Source organism: Diabrotica virgifera, chromosome 10, assembly GCF_917563875.1.
Source record: "Diabrotica virgifera virgifera chromosome 10, PGI_DIABVI_V3a".
Lineage (NCBI taxonomy): Eukaryota > Metazoa > Arthropoda > Insecta > Coleoptera > Chrysomelidae > Diabrotica > Diabrotica virgifera.
In genome coordinates this window covers 5,374,953-5,392,809 of record NC_065452.1, presented here as the reverse complement: position 1 = coordinate 5,392,809, position 17,857 = coordinate 5,374,953, and the positions used below count along the sequence as shown (strand labels likewise).

Below are 17,857 nucleotides of genomic sequence, written 5' to 3'. Positions count from 1 at the left end.
ATTTAAATCTAAACACTTAACTAAACGTCCAGGTACACCCGAAACTAGGTCAAGGCAATAATTTTCCGTAATGGTGTTCCAGGCCTGTAAAACTGACCGAATCAAACCTTCTTTATCTCGTGGCGCTGCTCGTTCCACTTCAATCTTTATCAGTCCCCATATGTTTTCAATGGGGCTAAGATCTGGAGATGCTGCTGGCCACGGAATTGTTGCCAATTCGTGTTCTTGAATCCAAGCTTGAGTATAAGCAGAAGTATGGCATCTTGCATTATCTTGCTGACAACGCTACCCCTCTGGATAAAAAACATGAGCCGTTTCAAGAAGAAAACCATTTAGGATGTCACAATATTTCGCACTATCAACAGTACCATTAACTATACAGAGAGGTGTTGCACCACGCTGAGATATTGCTCCCCAAACCATTATTTTAGTGGGAAATTTGGAAATATGAACGGTAACATTTTCTCTTGATAGGATTTTAGATGATTTGCACCAAGCTGGAAACAACTTTCATCAGATATAAAGACATTATTAAAATTATCTTCTCGAAAACGTTGACGTATATTCTTCGTTGCCTTTGCAGAGGTGTCATCGTAAGGATCTTTTTTTGGATTCCTTGATATGTAGCCTTGATTTTTCAGTGAAATGCGGACAGTTTCTGGGCATACTTTTATTCTTCGTTAATTTCCAAATCTGTTCGCTAATTTCCGAAACCCTAGGCGCGGATTTTGTCGTCCTAAAGCCACTAAAGCATTTAAAATGTTTCCGTGAATCTTACGCGGTGTACCCGAAACTGGTCTATGTCTCATATCTATGCCATTTGTATCCTCTTTATTGTCTCATACACTGCACTTTTTTCGAGTTCAGTCAGTTGCACTATTTTTTTAACGTTTCGGACACCCTTTCTACAGAAATATTCCACCACATTTCTTTTTTCTACTTGCGACATTATTTCACAAATCTTAAGTCTGTTTACAAACAACAATATTTGACAGATGGTGTGGTCATGTGATTTTGTCCATAACCTACTATCGGCACAAAGTACCTACTTGATGCATTACTTTTGTCTTAAAATGTTACAAAAAGGAAATCTATTAAAATTAGGAAAAATATAAAATTCCGGATACTTTCTAGACGGACTATATTATAATAATGTATTGAGGGTATATATTACATTTATAACATTGTAACTCCTATAACAAGGCATTTAAATAAAATGAAAACACCATAAAATAAATGCGGCAATTAACAACAGAAATTATCCATAATAACCATTTTTTTATAATCTTACCACTCATTTTGAGTTTGTAAGCATTATGTAAACGCCAGAGTTCTCCTCTATGAATTGGGTAATTTTGTATGAAACATTCTTTTTATTATATGACTCATACAAATTATTACTATAATAGACGTATACACTTTGAGATACACACTTTGAGACTCATACACTTTGTGGAACCTAGTTAAAAGGTCTGTTTGTATACACGGTTATTTTAATGGACGCTTCACTGTTTGCTTTCGATATATTAACGGTAAGAGGGTTATTATTTCCCTCTTTGTATTCCTTATAGTTTAGAACTTTCCTTTAGATTTTAGATAGTATTAATTTACAATACAATTTTTAAAACAAAAACAAAAGGATTTACAAAGAAAGGATGATAATTCATACTTTATTGAAGGCGTTTCGTATATGAATCCATACACATCATCAGTTTAACTAAAATTAGTTAAATGGGCTTACATCCATAGATAAACTTACAGTTAAGTTATTAAAAATTCAATTTTTTTAAGGATACAGAATACATTATTAAAAATAATAATATACACTAATTTAAATCTGAAAACTTTTCTTATTCAAACCATTCTCGGTTAACATCCTAAACCTCTGCCTTCCACAATTTACAATGCATAGAGAAGACGAATATAGAAAACAGAAAGGATTCACAATCAATCACATTCCGTTTTTATTCGTCTAGGAAAAGATATGAGAAAAGTTTACGTTTAATTCATTTAGTTCATTTTTTTTATTTAACAATACTTTTTAACACACCCTCAGGGAGCGGTTATTAAGTATTACTGCAATCTGATCACTCAGATTCCAACTGACATAACTACAGGAGTATAATATAAACCAAGTTATTGGTGTTCCTAAGATAGAACTTATAAATACACTATGCCGCACAATGCTCTGCTTTTAAAATTGATCAATCACTTACAAGACTTCCTCCTCTTAAGTTTTCTTGTATGGTTTGTGTTATCGAGAAGCTGGATGACCTTGATGTTCACGTTTTGGTGAAGTTTCTGCACGTAGATATCGCTGTTTCTAATGTGCCAGGGAGCAATTACAATATTCCTGAGCACTTTTGTTTGGAGTCGCAAAATCGATAGTTTGGTAAAAATGTATGGGTGCTTGTCTTTCGTGGGTGTAATCGGCAACGGGACTTTAGCGGTTAATCTCTACTGGGGGCGGGGGTCAAAAAGGCCTTTGCTTTTGGGACTTTTTTTGTGTGTTGTTTAAGTGGTCCCATAACTGCTGCTACATACAGTATGCCAGTATGCCGCCAGATTCACCGGTTTTAATAGTTGCTGCTCAATATTTGCAGGTATGAAAAATTATTAGAATTAGAGTATTAATAGTATTCAAATATAAAAATTCAAAATAAATGATATTCTTTTTATTTATAGTACAGAACATTACAGTAATTAAAATTACAATTAATTTTTAAATGAGAGAATATCTTTTTAATTTAAAATTATTATAACTAATTCTTTTTAGCTATTAATGATTATTGTAAGTCTACGAAGAAAACGTAATAATATGAAATCCAAATTAATTTATTATGTATATTAATGTATTGAGTGTGTAGATTAACATCGAACATTCGTGACTATACCGAAAAAGAGAAACGCCAGACAATGTTGCGAACACCGTGCCATCAGTCTAATGTGCCACATACTCAAAGTATTTCTAAAGATTCATCGTAGAATATACAAAAAGTTAGAACAAGACATTGGACAAACTCAGTTCGGATTTAGAAATGCTCAAGGAACCAGAGAAGCATTATTTGCAGTAAATGTGCTAATACAGAGATGTTTAGATGTAAACCAGGACATCTATGTCTGCTTCCTAGATTATAACAAGGCATTCGATACGGTGAAACCTCCTCCTCCTCTGTCCTTTATCCTTCGTAAGGATGTGGTGACGTTATGGTATTTGACAAATGGTTGCTATCCATTCTTCTCTCTCCTGGGCGCGGTGTGCTGCCTCAGACAGAGAGTAACCGGTGGCGCATTTTATTTGGTCTGACCATCGGAGTGGCGATCTTCCTCGAGTTCATTTACCCTCTACCTTGCCTTCAACCACTAACCTCTCCATGCCTTCTCTTCGTCTGGTAATGTATCCAAAGTACCTCAATATATTTTAGTTGATGATGGTGGTAAGCCTAGTGTTGATGTCGAGTTCTGATAATATTGATATTTGTGCGATGTGCTGTCCAGGGTATGCGCATCATTCTACGATATACCCACATTTCAAAGGCCATTATACGTCGTGAGTAGGACTTTTTAATGGTCCAAGTTTCTGAAGCATAGGTAGCGATAGGAAACATAAGCGTCCGTACCAGGCGCAGTTTCGTGTTCCTGGTTATGGCCGTATCTTTCCATATTTTAGTGAGTTTGACCGTTGCTGATCTGGCCATTGTAAGGCGTCGGCGTATTTCTTCTTCGCATCCACCATTGTTTGTGATAACAGAACCTAAGTAATTGAAACGGCTTACCACTTCAAACCCCGCTACGTTTCGTATTTCCGGCTGGTTATTTCTAATTCGATCGATTATCATTACCTTGGTCTTCTGTGCATTAATTTTAAGTCCATATTCACGAGTAATAGTATCTAGTCTGTACATGATGTATTCAAGTTCATTTGTTGATGATGCTAGTACTAAAGTGTCGTCAGCATAGCGGAGATTGCTGATTTTTCGGCCTCCGACTGATATTCCTCCTAGCCATCCGTCGAATACAATGCGCATGATGTGTTCGCTATATATATATATATATATATATATATATATATATATATATATATATATATTGAATAACGTGGGAGAGATAATACATCCTTGACGAACACCGGCTTTTAGTTTAAAATTATCGGAGTATGTGTTGATGACTCTTACGTTTGCTGTGTTGTTGATATACACATGTTTCAGCAGGTATATTAAATGTTCGGGGGTACCCATGTCTCTCAGTATTCCCCACATTTTATGCCACTTTACATTATCGAACGCTTTCGAGTAGTCGACGAAGCACAAATATGTTTCGGTGAAACATAATCCGTTAATAAAACTACTGAGAACAAAGAACATCGACAAACGGGATATAAGAATAATAAATTATCTGTATTATGAACAAGAAGCTGTCATAAGAATAAATAATTTAAACACCAATAAAATAAAAATCAAAAGAGGAGTGAGACAGGGCTGTGTCTTGTCGCCATCACTGTTTAATGCATACTCCGAAGAAATATTCAAAAAAGCATTAGAAGATGAAGTTGCAGGCATAAAAATTAATGGCCTACCCATATGTGAAATTAGGTACGCCGATGACACAATACTAATAGCAGAAACTATTACAGATCTACAAAGAATTTTAAATAAGGTTGTTGCAACAAGTGAAGAATTTGGTCTGTCACTAAACCTGAAGAAAACGAAATTCATGGTTATATCAAAGAAAAATATTAGAAACATCAATCTACACGCAAATAATAAGACGATAGAACGAGTTCAGAATTATACCTATTTAGGGACGAACATTAGTGAAACAAACGATTATACCAAAGAAATCCGAATTAGAATAGAAAAGGCTAGAAGTGCATTCACTAATATGCAACAAATATTGTGTAGTAGAGACCTCAGCCTAGATCTTAGAAAGCGAGTACTAAAATGCTATGTATTTTCTGTTCTTTTGTATGGTGTGGAGACATTGATCTCAATAAACAATGCATCAATAGATTGGAAGCATTTGAGATGTGGACGTATCGAAGAATGCTGAGAATCTCCTGGGCAGACAGAATAACCAATAAGGAAGTACTAAGGAGAATACAGAACAGCAGGGAGATACTGGATTCCATCAAAATAAGAAAACTTCAATACTTGGGTCATATAACACGTGGTGACAGATATGAACTTCTAAAGTTAATTGTGCAGGGAAAGATTCAAGGAAGGCGCAGCATAGGTAGGAGAAAAATGTCCTGGCTGAGAAATTTTAGAGAATGGTTTGGATGCAGCTCAACTGAACTCTTTCGGGCTGTAGTGTCGAAAGTGAGAATAGCAATGATTCTCAACCTTCGTCGCGGAGGTGGCACGTAAAGAAGAAGATTACATTTATAACATTGTAACTTTTATAACAAGGCATTTAAATAAAATGAAAACACCATAAAATAAAGGCGGCAATTAACACCAGAAATTATCGACAATAACCATTTTTTCATAATCTAACCACTCATTTTGAGTTTGTAAGCATTATGTAAACGCCAGAGTTCTCTATGAATTGGGTAATTTTGTATGAAACATTATTTTTATTATAATATGACAAATACAAATTATCACTATAATAGCCGTACACTTTGTGGAACCTAGTTAAAAGGTCTGTTTGTATACAGGGTTATTTTAATGGACGCTTCACTGTTTGTTTTCGATAGATTAACGGTAAGAGGGTTATTGTTTCCCTCTTTGTATTCCTTATAGTCAGAGCCTATTTTACTTCAAATCAGGCCAGAGGCACAACACAATTTTCGGGCCCCTAAATATGATTTAATAACAATAATAGTAACTTTTTTAAATGAATTAATTATTTAATGGAAATATAGTTGCACCAGAAATTTAAATAAATAAAATTTATATTTAAACACTTAAACATTGTTTGTGTTGCATTTAAGATGAAAATACAGTGTGTCGCATTTAAGATGAAGACAGCTCTATATTTCGGCTATCAAAATAAATACAGATTTGAAGTTTTGCACAGTCATACAGCTTGAAGGTTAACATTTTTTAAGATGCCTAACTGAAATTTAAATTTTAATCGCAGCCTACTGCGAATCCACAAATAGGATAGATTTTCTATATTTTGCTTTGCGTTAGAGATATCGGAAAAAGATATTTGAAAAAGTACTTCCAAATCTTATTCTAACCCCACATACGAAATTACATGACAAAATTCACACTTTTTGTTTTTTCAGTATTTGTATTCAGGACCCTAAAATTCAGCTCAGATGTCCCGAGATGCATCTCGGGTCAGTCAATCTTAAGTTTTAGGGCCCACACTACAAATAATGAACAAACTGAAAGTGCGAATTTTGTGATGAATTTGGTATGTGGGGTTAGAATAGTAATATTTGGAACAACTTTTTGAAATAACTTTTTCCGATATCTCTAACTCCAAGCAAAATATCGAAAATTTACGGACATAAACGGGGTGTAAATGCGGACAGTAAATGAAAAAAATTAACATTGCTTTCCAAATATTTTACAATATGAAACTATATGGATATAATACATTATTTATCATTTCAAATCAATACAGATGTCCACGACCTGATATTTGATACTGTTCACGTTATCAACACTACATAAGTAATAAAAATTTCATGTTTTTTTTTGGTTGGAGAAAGAAAGGCGACACCAGGAAATTGTTAATTGTGTTTTGATTGGATCAAGGATTTAAGAATTTTAACCGGAATGTTTGATTAAGCATATCCAATAGACGTCGTTGAAGTGAAATTTTAAAACATAAAAGTGATTTAATCCATCAGTTTTCTGAAAACGGAAACCTGGAAGCGAAAAGAAAATTTTTGAAAACCGATGCTACGTAGTGTTGCCTAAAATCGGTCTCGGTCTTGCAGTCTTGGTCTTGTTCTTGCGTTTTCGCAGGACCAATACCAAGACTTAGCGTGCAAGACTTAAGCAAGAACAAGACTAAGTCTGCGAGACTCTTGCGTCTGGCAGTTAGAACTGAGGGTCGTTTTAGGTACTATATTAGTTTGGCTATATTCTTAGATACTCTATGAGAAACTAAAAAATTTGTAACAAAAATTTTGAACATTGGACCTATGCGCATTATGCGCATTACGAACAATACCATAAACATACATAGCGAATCAAAATATTCATTGAAAGACCACTTGACACATTTGACACGTACTCAGAGGTCATCATTACAATGTAAAAATAAAATATTTTGTACAATCTTTACCAGCAGACGACTTCTCTGAAATTAATTGAGAATAGTCGCCTTCTAATCATAACATAACATTCTTGCGTAGCGACGCCGATAGTAAATAGTATCGAATATCGTATCCACACTTTTTAAAAATATGTTACGTTAACTGATAAAAAATATACCCAATAAGTAATTAATTTTTTTTATTGCTAGTTTTCTAGGAATTTAAACACCACAAATCTTATCGGTATATAGAATAGTAAGACTATTATGTATTGTTTTTGCTGAATGTGCTATGAGATCACTCACACACAATTTGCCGAAGCAGCGCAGCTAATATTTAAAAGTATGATAACGAGACAAAAGAACCAATAATGCCGGATACGGTGTAAAGAAAATACCGAAATATTATTTAATAACGATGTACACTTCTCCAAAAAATTTTTGAACCACCTTAAATAGGGTCATTGTTAATGTCTCGAATTTCCTAAATCTGTTGTCCTATTTAAATGATTTTTTTAATATGTTGTCTTATTCTTTATAAATATCGCTGTAATAATATTGTTGCTGGACAGGTCAATTATTGTCATTGTATACCGGGTGTACCAATCAAACTGTATTTTTTCTCAGGGCTAGCATCACTTTGTGGAATATTCTAGCAATTATAAAATACGGAAATTAAAACTATAGCCTTATATTTTCTTAACATTATGTTTTTTAAACGCTTTTATTTAGTTCAATAGTTTGCGTCAAATCTTTAGACGTTAATTTGACTGCCTTTTCTCCAATGCAAATGAGTGAAAATTTGCACACATATGCATTCGCGGGAACAATACACGAATAGTCAATAAAAAAAATTATGTTCATTTATTGTTTAAATAAAAAAACGATTTTAATGGAAAATGCTTAAATTCTCTAGTTTTTTACAATGTAAAAACTTGAAACTTTTACGGATTGTAGCTAATGATATGAACTATACATAATTTCACTTTTTACGTTAATTGTTTACGTTATGCTTCATAAATAAACAATAAAGTTTCAAATTTTTTGCCGATTCCGACTACTTTTCATGTTAGTACATCAGTTATGTTTTATATATATTTTAATAAACATGACGATATATTTTGATGTTTAAAAAGTGTAAGACTAAAAAGTAAAAAATAAAAAAATATGAAAAAATTTTTTTAAGAAACGCTTTTCTTTAGTTACGAGTGACTAAAATTAAAAAATTATAATTAAAAAAATAATCAACAAAGATAATTATAAAAAAATCAACTGAAAAGCAAAAAATAAAAAAAAAATGAAAAAATTTAACACATTCGTTAAAGAAAAGCGTGGGGCGAAAACCGTTTATTCGATGAAGACGCGCTACGCTTTTCTTTGACGAATGTGTTAAATTTTTTCAATTTTTTTTTATTTTTTGCTTTTCAGTTGATTTTTTTTTTTAATTATCTTTGTTGATTATTTTTTTAATTATAATTTTTTAATTTTAGTCACTCGTAACTAAAGAAAAGCGTTTCTTAAAAAAATTTTTTTCATATTTTTTTATTTATTAATTCGCTTATATTGGATAATAAAAAAGTTAGGTACTTTTTTAACTAGCCATGTTTTTCATCATTACAGGCTGTTTTTAAATAAGTATGGCAAACTTTATTGGGTAATTCTGCTCTGCACGAAAACTAATGGCAGTTTAGTTTCAAACAGTGGGTTCAAACCTCACCCGGTGTCAGTTGTCTAGGTCTAGATATTTATTAATTTGGCTAGTCTTTACTATGGCTATGATATTCAAGCTTAAAATGTACCTTTCTGTTATGTTGTTCAAAGATATGCAATAAGCTAATGGGCAACTGCGAGATTTGCAAGACTCTTGCTGCAAGACCAAGACCAAGACCAGGTGTACTGGCGCAAGACCAAGACCAAGACTGTCTAGTCTCGTCTTGGTATTGCATTTGGACAACACTAATGCTACTGCATTAGACCTATAAATAATTGTTTTCGATTGGTTTTGTGAAGTGCGGTCTAAAAATATTCCTGTTTCTGGTAAAATGTATGAAAGCTTCTGGTGGATGGCTCGAGAAATTTTGTAAGCGACACAGTATTTCCTTCAAATCTGTTTCTGGCGAAGCAGCAGCTGTAAATTTATTAGTAGTTTTTAACTGGAAGGAAAAACTGCTCATTTTAATGAAAGTATAGGTGGGTACTCTCCGCGAGACATTATTAACGCAGATGAGACGGAATTATTTTTTAGAGTTTAGAGTATAACCCAAGAAAACTTATACCTTGAAAGTAGAAAGGTACATTGGAGGCAAGACTTCTAAAAATAGGATCACAATTCTATTTCATATGTCCTAGTTCATATTAATAAACAATGCTGCGTGGTCATCCACAACTTGTGTTAGGTAACATTAAACTAGTATCTCTTTTTATATATACACACATACAGGCACTTATTAAAAAAAAAATTAGGTTAAGTTTTTTTCTCTTCTTAGTTATCTTAGTTTTCATTTGCTTATGGTCAATTTTCCGCGCTTGCTTTACTCCAAGATATTTGTTCATATCGATTTCACCCATGGCCTTGATGTTCTGGCCATTTTGCATATCGAATCCACCGGGCTGTATCTTTCCTCTGACTATATTTAAAACACGGCACATATCTCGACCGGACTGCATACTAATATAATTAGAAAATATTTCCACAGTTTTTAGCATCTATTCTAGGTGGTCTCGAGTTGAAGCCATTTATTTCAAATCATCCATTTACAACCGATGACCAAGCCTCGCTACTACAGGATTGCTGTTTTTGATGCTAAAACCTGAGTCAGTGGAATTTAATAGCTGGAATAGCGGGTTCATAGCTAGAAAGAACCACAATAGATTCAACGAGTCTCCTTGAAACAGGCCCCGGTTGATTGCGATATATTCGGTTTCGAAATTGTTTTCACCAGGAATTTTCAGATGATTTTTAGTCTTCCAATAAGTATTCCTTAGTATTCCTTAAAAAGGTCACTATGTGATTATCGACTTTGTATATTCTTAATATATCTATAAGCCATTCATGCGGCACTGAGTCATAGGTTTTTTGTAGTCAATAAAAGCAGTAAAGAGGTTCCTTTTTTGGTAAATGCTTGGTTAGAAATGACTGAGTCGATGATAAGTTGTGTTTTGCAACCCATGGACCCTTAGCGCATCCTTTCTGTTGAGGCTCCATGATAATATTTAGAGCACAGTGTTGATAGATACGCCCGGCTACACAGGACGTGGCCAATTTATACAAAGTTGGAAGACAAGTAATTGGGCGGTACTTGGCTGGACCTTGGGTGTTATTTTGATCTTTCGGTAATAAATAAGTGGTTCCCTGAGTTAAGACTGATGGTATTTCCTGATTAGAAATAACATGATGAATTAATGTTGATAAGCACTCATGAATACTCCAAAACTTCTTAAGCTAGAAGTTTTGAACTCCGTTTGGTCCAGGAGATTTCCAGTTATAAAGCTCTTTGATAATATTTGAGACCTCTTCAGTCGTGAATGGTTCGTAGAGAGTAGTAACGTAGTGGTGACAGTTCTGCGTCGTAGCTTCTATCCAGCTAGCATTGTTGTTAAGAGCAGCTGGAGTGGAAAGTTGATTTCCCCAAGATTCATGAATTTCTTCTTGGCTTGGGTCGACACTTTCTACGGTGGAATTGAGTTTTCGATAAAACGCCTTCTCAGCATTCTCAAAAAGTGCATTGTCACATTTTCAGTTGTTACTGACTTTTCAGAAGACTATTATTATTATCTTTTAAAATTTTATGCAATCATAGACCCCTTATATGGTTATTTAATTTACAGAAACCCAACTCCAAATTATTAATATGGAGATTAAAATTAGAAGACTATAACTATACTATAAGATATAAACCCGAGAAAAATAATATTGCTGATCCTTTAAGTCGAATAAATTTAAGCGCAATTAAATTGGAATCCATTATTAACCATCCAGGTGACATAACTTTTGATATCGATCAATTTTTAGCTAAATTTAACCCAAACCCAGGCACAGTTTACAAAAATGTAATAATTCAGCGGTCCGCAACCTTTTTGATATTGCGACCTCAAAACTAAAAAAAGAGTTATGAGCGACCCCAGAAAAAAAATTACTAAATTAACAAGTGCAAAGTTTGGTTCAGGACGAAATTAAGATAAACTTTAATTATTATCCTCCACGTTGTACTTAGCTGTTTTTATTTCGTAAATTATGTTGAAGAGTTTATTTATTTTGGAAAGTAATATTGTAGCAAACTATGCATTTAACATAATATTTATGATGGCATTAAATGAGACAAGCAATTATTTTAACATTTTATTTTTTTTTTAAATAGGTACATATACGTAAGTTTACAAACTAATGTGAACCTTGTGCTTGCACACTTGCAGTCAGTATATTAATTTTTGGTGATATATTATCAGTAGTAATTGCCCAAGAGCTCTAAAATTATCGAATTTTTCGATAAATTTACCCATTAAAAATTACCCGTTTTTAAGGTGGTGCCATGAACGTATAAATAAAGATGGGTGGTGTGTTAATTTCTTGGAGAAGTGTAATACCTATATCATTAAAATACTATTTCGGTATTATGTCTACACGATATCCGGCATTATCTCTATACTTTTGTCTGGGTATGATACTTATAAATAAATACTTTTGTCTGGGTATGATACTTATAAATAATAGCCGCGCTATTTCGGCAAATTTTGTTTAGCCGAGTGACCTCATAACACAGAACACAGGACAAAGTCAGCAAAAACAATACATAATACAATACATAATAAGTCTTACTAGAATAATGTAATACTGATAAAGATTTCTGGTGTTTGGATTCCTAGAAAACTAATAATGAAAAAAATTATTTATGTAAATTTATGTAAGTGCTCGGGTGACATATTTTTAAAAAGTTTGGATACGATATTATATATTACTGTAGGCGTCGCAACGCAGGAATGTTGTGTTATATGAATATGATTAGAAGACGACTATTCTCAAAACCAGGATAATTGGACAATTATTAATTTCAGAGCAAAGAAGTCGGCTGCTGCTGAGAAAGAATGTATGACTAAAAAGTTTTATTTTCACATTATAAGAATGACCTCTGAGTACATGTCAAATGTGTCGAGTGTTCTTTTAATGGATATTTTGATTCGCTATGTATGTTTATGGTATTGTTCGTAATGCGCCTAAGTCTAATTTTCAAAATTTTTGTTACAATTTTTTTTGTTTCTCATAGAGTACCTAAGAATATAGCCGAACCTATATACTCCCTAAAACGACCCTCAGTTCTAACTGCAAGACGCAAGAGTCTCGCAGGCTTAGTCTTGTTCTTGCTCAAGTTTGGCACGGTAAGTCTTGGTCTTGGTCTTGCTAAAATTAGGCGGTATTGGTCTTGGTCTTGCGAAAACGCAAGAACAAGACCAAGACTGCAAGACCAAGACCGATTTTGGGCAACACTATTAGTGACATCAGCCTACTATGTTAATGAAACAATACTTATTTTAAGTTGGCAAAATCATTAATGATATCAGCCTACTATGTTAAAATTTGCCGTAATGAATTAAATAAGAATGGGGTTGTCTAATTATGATATCCAAACTGACTCTATATGAAGCATTTATCAGGTATTCAGTGCTTTAACGCACAAATATCACAACTAAGAATTATTATGTAGCTGATTCCAATAACAGATTATTAATATTATCTTAATGATGTATGTAAAAAATTAATAGCGTATACTATTTTTTCTTTAATGTTTTGGAAACTATCAACTTTAGTTCGACGCTTGAAAGGTAAAACTGCTAATACGCCAATTACGAATTTTACCAGAGAACCGTTTAAAGTTTGAAATTTTATAAAAAAAAAATTATAATTTTTGTTGTAAGCTTACTATCTTGACAAATCTTAGGAATATAAATGTTTTATAGTAGAATGCATTCATGGTATAAATTCTAAAAGAAATGTTATTTAGTTTTAAAATTAATGGCGCATTATACAAAGTGATTCTTGAATGCAATCAGGAGAAATGTATTATAAGCATAATGCGTTATATAACCAGGTAACTGAAAACGGCTTACTTACCAAATATGAGTAATTTTATGAGAAGGTGAAATGTTTTATAATATAAGTATTTATCTTATGGGTGTCTATTAGAAGTGTATTTTGGGAAGTCATTCTCGGTTTAAATTCTAATATTATTTTATTATATTTATTTCATAATTATTAGATATTCTAGACATTTTACATTAAAAAACAAAAAGAAATAGTTCAAGTTACTATGGTTTGTTTTTTAACCAAGAGGAGTAATTCAAATTTACCGCGCTGTATTGCTTGTTTGTAATTGGCCCAACCGCAGGCAAGTTAACTCAACTGTTATAAAATTTTGACACTAATGATATTTATCAAATTTTGACACTAGTGACATTTCATAGGTTAATTAAGTTATACTGGCGATTTTTGTGTTTTCTATGTTATTCCTTTAATGTTTAGATTGTTAGTCTGCTATTATATAAAAAGCAGTTGTTTTTGGAACTCTTTAGCGACGTATTAATTTAATATAATATTTATGGATTACCGTTGAGGGCCGACTAGATCAACCAAAAAAGAAGATTTATTTTGGTTATTATTCTAGTGACTTTCTTGGGTGTGAATCTGTCTTTTTAGTTTACTCCTCCTGGTTAAAAAATAAACTATAGAAAATACTTTATTTCTACGAAAAAAACAAGTGAGTTTCATGACAAAAACAATAAAAAGCACATCAGCAATATTAAAGTTGAACTCAATCTTCTTCGTCAGTCTCTGGAAGGACATCATTTACACCATTAATTCCAGTTAAATTTGTATATTCATTATGATATTTCAAGGGTACGTTCAAACAAAACTTTTACTAAAATAAACAATTTCAGCGAAAACCGCATATTTCAATCTTGAGCCGTTTAAAAGTTATAGGCAGTAAAAATGGGGGAAAATATAAGTGGACACGTATCAATTACTATTTCACTATCTGTATTATAATGAACTTCATTATGGTACAGATTTTCATTACGATACAGATTTGTAACCAATATGGCATTCGCGGTTAAGGCACTCTCGCAGTTGCCAATGGCGAGTCAAATACATACTTTGATGGCTTTGACAGTTCTCAATATGTAAACAAACTGACAAATTACTTAATTTGTTTGCGTTACAAAATTAATAAATTTGAATATATTTTTTGTTGTGAATGATCATAGAAAAAATCGTGTATACATCTTGCATTTAATTATCATTATGAAGCTCGTACTCTATTATGAAGCTATTATTAGCTCATATTACTCATTATGAAGCTTACTTGTTTTTTATTCCTCATACTCGCTTCATAATGACTATCATTAAATGATCGTTGCCTAATATACTATTACGACACTCTCTAATTTTTGTGTTGTAAATCTTTCAATATTTTAAACTTTTAGTTTATTATGAGAATACTATGTGTATAAAAATTAAGTCTTATTGCCAAAACTGAAATTCTCAAAAGCACCAACTTTTATCAGGAAGAAATATTTCTAAGAGATTTATAATAAAACATTTCTCATTTGCCGCGAACATTTTGGCTCACACTGTACATGTACACCTGGTTCCAAAAAAAACTGATACGACTCTTGAAGCGTATTTTGTAGAAAATTGAGCAGTGTATTTTGAAGGATCAATACTTAATATTTACATACTGTCAATGTCACTGCCAAATCTTAAAATTTGTCAGATAGCTTATTCTGTTCCACGGTTATTAGACTTTATTATTAATCTTTATTATTAATACTTTCTCCGCAACTGAGAGTATCTTATCAACTGTATTTTTTTAAACAATAGATGATAAAATAAAAATATTGACAGTTCAAAAATGTGAACATTATTGCATTGTGTGTGGCCTAAGTTTGGGCTGAAAACTGAAATGTATTACATTTTTACAAAATTTTGGAATATGTTTAATTACGTAGACCAATTTGAACAGTTGTTTTCAATACAGATTTCAATCCTCTACAAATAGTTTCTAATGTCTTTTGATGTCAAATAATTAGGGAAGCTGGAATTTAACAGTTTAGAATATTACATTGAGTTAATGCAAAATTGTGACGCATGTCAAAATTCTCAATGTATTTTAATTGTATTCATTTTCTTCGAATCCTGAGAAAACTAATAAATATTTTTGAAAAATTTAAACTCAGAATGAAAGACTACATTATTACCGAGGGCTGAAAGTCCCTGAAAACTTCTATAATATTTATTTTAATAAGTTACAGGGCTGAATTGAATATTAATTTGTTTTGTTGTATTGTATAATCCACGTTTACAATAATTATGTGATCTATTTGATGTAAAAACTATCATTTAGATAGTTAATATAAAAGTTTAGATAGATTTAAAATAATATAAACATTTAGACCTTAATAATTAGTACAATTTATGAATTAACATAATATGTAATCAGTTGTTTGTTGTTTGTTTATTTTATTATTTGTATGTCATAATAAATATAATGTCAGATCAATCAAATACACTGCTCAACATGATCAAATCTTACTAAGAGTCGTATCAGTTTTTTTAGGAACCGGCTGTACATATACCTACCATAAAATCGAGTTTCTGTAGGTGTAGTCAGAATTAAAAAAAAATTGTTATTTACTTATCAGATATAACTAATTTATATTTTTATGAGTGTTTTTCGCAAAATATTAATAAACCATGTCATTACTTCTGTGTTGATGTTATGTTTGAAATTTTGTTTGGAAATAGTTTCTATCTTTGGAAAGACAATCTTCGAAGTGGATAATGTAGCAAGCTTGATATTATTTTACACAGATAAAATGTATAATACGCCACCTGTACCCGTAACTGATGTAAACAAAACTGTTTTAAGCACCACTATGCAAAAATATTCTGCCATATGAAATGACTAACACGGCTTTAAGGCTCTAATACCTGAAAGTAAAATTGACTTATTTGCTAGAATCAAACGTGGTGGGTGTATTATACGACTGATAACATATTTTTGTATTAAAATTTGGCGCATAAGACATAGCTGCTTTCAAAACCATCCCAGAAATAAAATGTTTAATACGCCAAAAAAGTAGTTCAAACAGCACAAATCCCCTTTATACATACGTAGAAAAATTCACTGATTCTAATGGTATATAAAGTCTATTTTACAAAAAGTGGCGTATTATACATTTTACCTTTCAAGCGTCGAGTTGAAAATTCCATACCAAAATTTATAAGTATTGATGTTTTTTTCTATTTTTCCTTCGTTGCCTGGAATAATTGCGTTAAACAGATTTATGCAGCTGATTTGTAAAATGCGATTACCTCGAAAACTGTTCAGTTTTGAAGCTACAGTAGACTCGCGATTATCCGAGGTAACTGGGACCGTGACTACCTCTTATACGGAAAAACTCGGTTAACACTGACATTGGTTATATTGATAGAAAAACGCGTGAATAATCATAACTGTGGATATTTTAATGACAAAATTAATACAGTCTATAAAAGATAAAAACATTTACCTTAATAATGTTACTGTTTAAAAAAGTATTTGATTTTGCGTAAGCAATTCCTCTTTTTGATTTTGAGGCGGCGATGTTGCGGCATGGTTGAAAATTGTAACTCACCTGTTCTGACTTTTGCCTCGGTTAACCGAGGGGCTCGGATGACTGAGACTCGGATAATCGCGAGTCTACTGTATTAACAAGTATACCTTTTTTTTTGTTGAAATATCGTATCTTTAATATTTTATCAGAAAAATAGTGTTAACTCGAAGAGCAAAAAGTAAGCGCAAATTAATGTCAAATATGTGGCATATGTGGCGTCCTCTATTAGATACATCAAAATTATGCATCAAATTATAATTCCACATACTCAAAACCTCTACTTATAAATTTTTGTAAATAAATCTCCATAAACATGAAAGTTATGGCGAAAAATTTAATTTTAAATTTCAACTTTACCACCCTGTATCTTTCTTAATATTAATATTTTATTAAAGTAAGTTGGGTTAAATCGTAATATTTTAAAGTGTAGAATCTACTGTTTCTTTTTGTACAATTACTTAAGGACCACCCTGTATATGTTTACATATGTTATTTTTTATAATATAATCGTTTATTTATTTACCTATTTATTTAAAAGAATCTAAGTAGTATTTTCAAAATTTTCAAATATTAAGTAAACGCATCGAATCTGTAAGTTGAATCAAAAGTTTAATTCATTTATATAAAATTAAAGAGTGATATATTCAAACACTCAAATTACTAATGTTCGTTCTCTATTAAGTGAAGTTGGATGTCTAAATATCACATTTCCAAAACTGTCTTTCGTTAGTTAATAAAAGTTAGTCACAGCTAATCAACTCTTAAGTGAACTTCCGATCTGCCATATCTAACAAGTGTTACATTCTGCACAGAAATGTGGTAAACAACATTGATTTTTTCAAGAGGAGACAAAGGAGTTTTAGTATTGGGAAACAAGTTCCTGACAGTCTCAGCTTTCTTAATCGCAACTTTGACTGGTGTATTTCTAAACAATAAACAATTTAATAAGTTTTTCTGTTGTAACTTGAAGAAAGTACAATAAGGATATATA

At 32.1% G+C, this 17,857-nt stretch overlaps 1 protein-coding gene across 4 annotated transcripts in view; it reads left to right on the top strand.

Moving 5' to 3' along the window:
• Positions 1-17,857, top strand: part of LOC114331646 (endothelin receptor type B) — a 289,732-nt gene that overhangs the window by 198,220 nt on the left and 73,655 nt on the right. Inside the window, exon 1 of one of the 4 annotated variants that reach the window (XM_050641492.1) lies at positions 2,504-2,603. The exons of the other annotated variants lie outside the window; for them this stretch is intronic. Within the exon in view, the coding sequence (XP_050497449.1) occupies positions 2,556-2,603 (48 nt within the window). The 5' untranslated portion in view covers positions 2,504-2,555. Of the gene's footprint in view, positions 1-2,503; positions 2,604-17,857 lie in introns of those variants that run through there. 4 annotated transcript variants of the gene reach the window in all.